The sequence below is a fragment of the Camelus dromedarius genome, chromosome X (assembly GCF_036321535.1).
Source record: "Camelus dromedarius isolate mCamDro1 chromosome X, mCamDro1.pat, whole genome shotgun sequence".
Lineage (NCBI taxonomy): Eukaryota > Metazoa > Chordata > Mammalia > Artiodactyla > Camelidae > Camelus > Camelus dromedarius.
In genome coordinates, this window is record NC_087472.1 from 29,375,759 (window position 1) to 29,384,733 (window position 8,975).

General features: G+C 39.8%; 1 protein-coding gene across 1 annotated transcript; it reads right to left on the reverse strand.

The window, feature by feature from the left end:
* Window positions 1-2,794: 2,794 nt before the first annotated feature.
* Window positions 2,795-7,832, reverse strand: LOC105103143 (fructose-bisphosphate aldolase A-like). Its single transcript, XM_064483168.1, is given in 4 exon segments — window positions 2,795-3,838; window positions 3,840-3,967; window positions 3,970-4,203; window positions 7,736-7,832. Coding segments are annotated over 4 exon segments (1,299 nt in total). The 3' UTR covers window positions 2,795-2,998.
* Window positions 7,833-8,975: the final 1,143 nt, after the last annotated feature.

Consider the following 8,975-nt stretch of genomic DNA (forward strand, 5'->3'; position numbering starts at 1 on the left):
TTACACCTGCCCTGGACATATAAACAGAAATATAAATAATTGTAAGTATTATAAGTGCTAAAGTACAATGGAGAAAATAATACCACATGGATAAATAACTCACAAGGAAGAGAATGGAAGAAATGTCTCAAATGGAAGTAGAACTTTACCAATCAGAGAAGTGCACTTCATTTAAAGAGAAACAATGACAAACTCAGGAAACCATAAAATTCTTGCAGGGGGAGCAGTGACTACAGAATGTAGCGTATGTAGTAGAGAGAGGTAGGTAAGACTAGGAGAGCAAGTTAAACTCAGACTGTGATGGGTCTTGGATTCTTGGTTAAGAAATTTTATTTTCCTTACAGCAGCTATAAGTAACCTTTTTGCTAAAATGCTGTCATCATGCACAGAGTTATAAATCATTTCATATTGTTCTCTTGCTGTTTTTTATATGAAATACCCTTTAACAAATCTTGCCTTTCTAGCCAAATCACCAGCTAAGTTTTCCATTTCTGAATCCCAATATTACATAGCAGAGTACTGAGTTCATTACACAGCAGTTCCTGAAAATTTTTGCTTAATGTATCCTTATTTATTTACACCAGGCATCCTTGTTTCTTTATAAAACAAAAACAATGAAAAACAAATTTCTTGGGTTTTTTTGAGAACCACATCAGTGAACATTCTCAGTCTGTATCTGCACTTCCAAGAAGTTCACCAGATACATAACTGCATTTCTTTTCTTAAATTTCAGTATTAGTATTATATCATGCACAAAATACTATTTGGTCATTTGCTTAGTGGCCTTGAATTATCTATTATGTATGTGTACTTTTAGAATCCATAAGGAAGGAGCCCGCTGTCCCTGGGAACTTCGGCCAATACCTGGAGTCATGGGGATGTCCAGCTTGTCTTATGGTTACAGTCAGCTAGGAATGAAACTGGATTATGGGCTCTGCTCCTGCTCCTTTTGCAATCTTAATGTTTGCTGATGACTAGTACTTTATCGTCATGATCTTGATAGACAAGGGAAGAGTTTCCCAAACAGTACAAGTCAGTCAAGTTTTTCCTCATGCTCTCTTTTAGGGAAATAGATTGAATGAAACACTTTTGCGCTGCCAGAGAAAATCAATTACAGTTTTAAGGCCACCACATGTGAGAGATATTTCCCCTCTATATTCTAGATGAGAAAACAAATACAGAGGGGCTAAGTGAGTACTTTGAAATCATAGAGCCAATTAACATTGGTTCCAAGACTAGTCCAGGTCTCTTGAAGCAGTACTTTATAAAAACTATGAAGGTCACTAATAGCCCAGATAACACAAATGCATTTTAGTAGAACACTAGAAAGTAATCAAACAGCCTAATGTAGAATACTCTGGCCAAATTTTCATCATAGAAAGATGCTCTTCTGTAGATTGCAATTTTGAAGGCAGGTGTTGCTAAAAGCAACCAGGGCCATTACAAAAATTAAAAAAGCCAAGTGTATCATGAAATTCATTCACAAACCAGAGAAGCAATGTTCTTCTGGTACAGTATCAACCATTGCACACAAGAATTGACAGAATTATAACAATACAAAAAAAAGAGCACATTTAATTGGATGAAAACTAAATAGACCCAACTGGATGTGTAAATCCAAACATCTCTAATGGTCACCAAAGGTGGTCCAGATAATCACAACTCCAAAATGAAGCTCCTGATTATTTCGAGTTGGGAATGAGGCTGTGTGATCTGTGTGACAGCTGTGACGGGTAATAAAAAGAGAAGTTCCAATAAAGAGGCACAAAGCTGCATCATAATGTTACAAGAAGCTACAGATTCATATAATAAGATTCATTAGAATTTGAACTTATGGTTAGCAAAGACAGTTTTATTCTACAGAGATTTAGGAATAGGGGAAGTTCTTTTTATCCCTAAATTAACAAGAGATATATGTTGCTCCAAGGTAAGATGATACCTGTGTTTTCTGATTTACCTAAACTGGCTGAAAGTAGTCTTCATGTTTTCTCACTGTTACCGTTCTGTGAGGCTTATTTTGCTATTTCAACTCCCAGGAAGTGAAAGGTACACTCATTTTTCTTTTAACTTCTCAATTTCCTTCTACTATACTTTGTCTTTGGGGACCTTCTTTCACCAGTCCAATCCAGCCAATTAATTTATACCACAAGTGAAAGGAAATTAATATAATACATTCAAAACATATGTTATATCTTACAGATGTGAAAATAGAATTTTCATTTAATTTAATGAGCATAATAAATTTTCAGCCTCAGGTATAATTGAACAATAGTCATAACATAATTTATTTTCCAAATTCTAGGATATCAGCAGGAAGAGCTCTCTTAAAAACTGGGCCTTATCATATTTTTCCTATGCTTAGATAAAAGGAACATCAAATTGAGGGTTAGGTAAGGAAAGGATGGTATAAAGAAATATCTGAGATATTACTTTTCTTGTTAAATGGAAAATGTGCTGATTATATTTCATAGAAATTTTCTTCTCCTATTATATCACAGAACTCTGTTTTAAGGAAAATTCCACCTGTCATAATTCTTAAATAAATCTGGAAGGTAAGGTATCTTATCAAAGAGACAACCAAGGCGGGAAAGGTTAAATCACTGTATTAATTTTCTATTACTGTGTAACAAATTACTGAAAATGCAGTGGCTTAAAACAACATAAATTTATTACCGCACAGTTCTGTAAGTCAAAGTCTGGGCGGGCTTGGCTAGTTTTTCTGCTCCAGGTTTCACAAGATGAAATCAGGGTTTCAAGGGGCCTGTACTCCACACCCCCTCCCCCCCACCCCCCGCCCCTTAAATTGTTGTTTATTGGCAGTATGCTGGAAAGGGTGATGGAGTTGGCGTACACAGACAACACCAAGCACCAATGTCACCAGGGAGGCAAGAGTGACAGGAAAGGGCAGCCTGGAGCCCCGGGTGAGGCCCCCTCTCTTCAAGAGTGAGTGCGGGAGGGGGCAGGGCCTGGAGTGTTGAGGGGGCCGCCTGGGCTCTGCTTAGTAGGCATGGCTAGAGATGAAGAGGGACTCGCTGGCTGCAGCCCCTGCCTTACCACTCGGGGTGTACTTCCCTTGGCAGGCGAGGCTGTTGGCCAGGGCCCGCTTGACGTATTCTTCCTGAGCAGCCTTCAGGTTCTCCTTCTTTCCTCCCCAGGCCTTCAGGGCAGAGGCCTGCAGGGCTCGGCCATAGGAGAAGGTCAGAGCCCACGGCTTCAGCAGGGGGCACTTGTTGATGGCGTTGAGGTTGATGGATGCCGCCTCCTCACTCTGGCCTCCAGATAAGAAGGTGATCTCAGGGACAGCGGGTGGCACTGTGCGGCGCAATGCCGTGACAGTTGCCATGGAAACCTCCTCTTGAGAATATTTCTGGGTGCAGGCGTGACCTGGGGTTACCATATTGGGCTTCAGCAAGGTGCCTTCCAGGTAGATGTGGTGGTCACTCAGAGCCTTGTAGACAGCAGCCAGCACCTTCTCAGTTACATACTGACAGCCTTTCAAGTCATGGTACCCATCAGGGAGGATCTCAGGCTCCACGATGGGCACAACGCCATTCTGCTGGCAGATGCTGGCGTAACGGGCCAGGACATTGGCGTTTTCCATGATGGCGATGGAGGAGGGGGTGTGCTCCCCGATCTTCAGCACAGAGCACCACTTGGCAAAGTCAGCTCCGTCCTTCTTGTACTGGGCACAGCGCTCCGACAGCCCATCCAGCCCTTGGGTGGTCATCTAGCCATTTGTTCCTGCCAGGGTTACCACACCCTTGTCTACCTTGATGCCCAGAACACCGCCCTTGGCTTTGATAACTTGGGGGAAGGGACACCCATCATCTGCCTTCGGGGTAGAGTGTCTCACGGAAGAGGATGACGCCCCCAGTGCAGGGGTTCACGCGGTCGTCAGCTGTCAGCAGCAGCTGGAGGTGGAAGTGTCGGTTTTCCTCGGTGTCCTCAGTGCTGATGGACTGCAAATGCTCCCGGTGGACTCATCTGCAGCCAGGACGCCCTTGGCCAGAGCCACGATGCGGTGAGCAATGTCAGAGAGCTCCTTCTTCTGCTCCGGGGTCAGTGCTGGGTACTGGTGGGGCGTGGTGCCTGTCGGTTCCTGGCACAGGAAAGGGGCAGGTTGGCGGGGTGCAGCGGTGGAGGACCGCAGGTTGGTGAGTGGACCAAGGGAGCCAACGTGGCAGTTGTCACAGGACTCTGGTTCTGCAGCGCGTTCCAAGGGAAACGCAGCCTATTCAGCTCCCGAGAGAGGGGCGCAGGGGTGGTTTGTACTCTTATTTAAAGGCTTCAGAAGAAAATCCCCTCCCATGCTCACTTTAGTTGCTGGCCAGATTCAACTTCATGTGGCTGCAGGACTGAGGTCACCATTTCCTCTCTGGCTATTAGTCAGGGCTGCTTTTGTCGTTTAGAGACCATCTGCATTCCCTAGATGCATTACCCTTCTCATCTTCAGAGTCAGCAATCGTGGGTTGAGTCCTTCTCAAGCTTCAAATCTCTCTGCTCCCTCTTTCTGCCTCATCTTTCCTATCTTCAGTTTGAGAAAGTTCTCTGTGTTTACGGGCTCATGTGACTAGATTGGATCCACTCAGATAATCCAGAATAATCTCCCTTTGTTAAAGTCTGTACCTTAATTACATACGCAAATTCTCTTTAGCCACACAAAGAGGTGTAATTGCAAATTCTGGGATCAGGGCATGGACATCTTCTTGGGCAGGGGTGGGGGGCGGAGTGTGTGTGGTTACCATAGTAACCTACTCAAGACTAACAGCTGGTAAATGATATAGTAGTTTGTTAAAATCTAGGGCTCTTCCCACCTAGTGTATAGCTCTTTCCCCTAAACTTTGCTACCCTGTACTTTACATTTACTTTCCAGGTTAGTTAACAAAGGACCAGTAAGTCACCACAATTATATTGGGCAGTAAATACTACATCTTGAGAATGTTACTGAACATGGAAAAAAAATCACAAAGTTTTATTAAGACCTCCAAGAAGCCAGGGGCTTCTAAGTAATGTATCACTCTCATGGAAAAAATCTGACATTTTTCAGTCAAAAGTTCACAATTCTAGTTATATCAAGTTAGTAGGTAAAGGAAACTCCATTCCCTTATAATAAATTACATTTTCATGACATGACAAAAGATTAGAAACATTATCTAAGACCAGTCAGGATGTAATTAATGACTTCCCATTTGACTGTTAAAGTATTTTACGGAGTATGATCTGTTTGGACTCTTACTGTGTGAATCCAATGAAAAGTCATACTTTGGTTTTCTCTTTCTTGACTTTAATTCTACTGAAGGTGACAAACACACACACATACACACAAAATTACACACTTAGAAACTCCGGAAGTCAGCTTCCCATTCTAAACCTAGTGCCTACCTAGCTAATCCAGAGATTTGAATTCTTGTCTTAAATGTGCCACTATCTGTGTGACTTCAGTCCAATCACTTCAGCTCTCTGGGCTTCAGCTTCCCTATCTTTAAGTTGAAGGGCATGATCTAAATGATCTTTAATGTTCACAGTTGCTCTGGTTTTCTATTATTCCATTATCTCAAATATTCAAATAAAATACCCTTGGCATCCTATCTATTTACAAAGTGCTATTTTCCTAAGATATTCCCTGAATCTCTACTGGCATTTTGAATGAGAGACCTTACCTACCAAACCTTGAATATTTTCAATTTATATATATATATAGCCCAACTACTGCCATTGGTCTTATTGCTGTATTTTCAAGAAAGAGGCTGCTTTCTGAACAATGAGGTCCATACAATTTTTAAAGAGTTATTCTCCTGACCAGAAATTAGTCAGTGGATAAACTGCCACTGAAGGTAACTCAATGTGTATTATTCTAATTTCTATGTATTTAAGAACATGGAGGTAAAGATATCTAGGCTAAAAAACCCAGTCCCAAAGCTTCCTACTCCATTTGAAGTATCACTGGAAAACTTGGATCAAATTTCAAATGGGAAGATGAACTAGGAGGCTGACTGTTTTTTTTTTTTTATATATACACTTAGCAATCTAGTAAGATGGCTGTGAGAAAGACAACAATATGATCATTTTTAGTGGAAGTAGGCTAATTTCTGTAACAAGCCAACCCACAAATTAAAGTGGCTTAACACAGTAGAGGTGTCTTTCTTTACTCAGTATGTATTATTTGTGGTGGTGGGGATGGGGTAACTTCTGTTCCACACAGTTATTCAGCAACACAGCTGCTAGCAGCTCTGTAATCGTCAATAGATGATTTTCAAGGTCACCCTTGGAGACAACATACAGCCAGCACATTAGGAAAGAACATGAGGGATGGAAAACGGCTTGAAAGAGCAGTAAATTATCTCCTTCTATGCAGCTCTGCCTATAAATCATTCAGATGGCCACACCTAACTGCAAGGAGCCTGGGAAATGCAGCCCAGTCATGTGCCCTGGAAGAGGAGGTCTTCAATTGTTTGGTTGAGGCCCAACCACATCACTGATGATAATCTCTGTTAGTTAAAATAAACTTATTATAGAAGTTAATCACATCTACAAAATACCTTCATAGCAACATGTAGATTAGTGTTTGATATTCAATCAAACTAGGTATTATAGCCCAACCAAGTTGAGACAGAAAACTAACCATCACAGTATCTATTGGAGGAATATATACAGTGAAAAGATTATTTACTTCCTAAGAGCTAAATTAATCTCTCAAGGATAATATGTGGTTTGGTCATATAAAAAATAAAAGGTTTTTCTAGGGACAGATTTTCAAATGAAGAAAAGTTCATTGGTTCCCAATGATTATTATTTTCAAGACTTATGATGCAAGATATTAATCAATCATGGTGCACCACAGATGTCAAATTGGTTAAGAAGAAAATTCTAGACTAAAAGCCAGCAAAAATGTATATCAGAAAGGAGTAAAACCTAAAATATGCCACATCCCCTACACCAAGCTGCATAATTTGACCCACACTATAAGAAGGTAAAAATCTTGATAAACACAATAAAGCTTGAATGAATGTATTTTAAAACACACAAATACTGTATTAATAAAATGATCCACATGACACAACACTGGAAATAATTAAGATTAATTTGGCCAATCAACTAATGCCTTTAAAGTGATTTACATATGATGAGTTACATTAAATCTCGCATTAAATGAGTCCACTTATATCTAAAATTATGTGAAGAAATATCTACAGCAGCAAAATAAATGGTTATATTTGAGGAAACTATACATAAAGTTTAATATCAAAGAATTAAACATCTCATTCGTCACCATTATCACTTAAGTTGACCATATTCATAAGGTAAATTCTTCCTTTCACTTTGCCTTTGGAGACTCAGTTTTCAAAGCTGCACTGAGTGAAGATACCATGGTTTAAAGTGAAAAGAGGGATAAAAATCAAGTATGGAAGAAGCAAGTTTTAGTAAACAGAGGGGTCAGTGACAATTACTTTCAACTCTTTTTTTTTCCCTCATGGTTGATAATGCTTTTACCCTCACCCAAGAACTCTTTTCTGGGGCTGGAATGGTTCTGTGGACTTAATGTTGCATCTCCCTCAAATTTATATGTTGAAACTGTAATCTCCAATGTGACAATATTTGGAGATGGGCCTTCTGGGAGGTAACCAGGTCATGATCTGGGCTAGTGTCCTTTTAAGAAAAGGCATGAGAGAACGTCTCTCTCTCTTTCTCTTTCCCACATCTTGTTCTCCCCCCTTCTTCATTACCCCGGTCTCACCCTCTCCCAGGTGAGGATATAACAAGATGGCCATCTGCAAACCAGGAAGAGGACTTTCATCAGACACCCGATCTGCCAGCACCTTGATCTTGGACATCCCAGCCTCCACAACTGTGAGAAATAAACGTTTGCTGTCTAAGCCACCCAGTCTATGGTAATTTGTTACAGCAGCGTGAACTGACTAAGACAGATAGGGATATGCCTGCAATGGGCAAAATCTTCATTGATTAATGAAAGATGACACCACCCATAACACAGTTGGTGATTATGCTACTTGCACAAAAAACTAAACCCAAGTCCTTTTAGCCAATCACTCACGATCTGTTACTTCGTAGTCTGGTAACTTTTTTTTTAATTTAAAAAGATAAAGATGTAAAATTCTAGTTGTACCCATGTGAAAAGGCTGATTGATAGTCAATGGAAGACAGATGATCCCTTTCTGAATATATTTTAGCACAGATCAGCAATCAAGTATAAGATTCTTTGCCACCAACTATATTGCAGCAAATTATATCTTCAATAGCCTTTAAAAAGCTCCTTGATCTTTGTTCTTCTACCTCAGAAACCTTTATCAATGACAAAGTCAGACTCTAGAAAACCTTGATTTAGATTCTTCAGTCCCATTCTTCATTGCTATCATGCATTTTGAAGAATTTTAAAAGGTTATGAGTGAAAGAGAAATTCGTTCTGAAAACTCTGATGTAAAATATTTTTTGGTTATTAAATATAGCTAAGACCACTGGCATCAGACTAAATGGAATGTAGAAAATCTTTGATCAATATGCTTAAAATCTAAAATTAAGAATTCAGGGTTTCATGAATCACTCTAATATTCACAAGTTTTACAGGACAAGAAACATATCTAGCTGATACATAGTAATATTTAGTATTATTGGACACTTTAATTCTAATGCTTTACTACCATGTTACTTGTGACATTCTTATTTTCCTTTCCAGGATCCAGGAGACTAATAAAAAATCAGATCATTGTTTTGTAGGTGGAGTTATTAATTTTTAGTCTCAATTAACAAATTGACCATGGTCACATGAAAAATAAGAAAATAATTATTCCATCAGCCCTCCTTACTTCAGTATATTTTTCTTCAGTAACCATTTCCTAGATTTGAAGAAAAAAATCTCCTTAAATCATATAGTTCCTTGGAACATGTCCCCTTTCCTGTGACTTAACCTCAGGAGGCTTAAGATGAGTCACATCAAATAAAATAATTTCTTCCTGAAA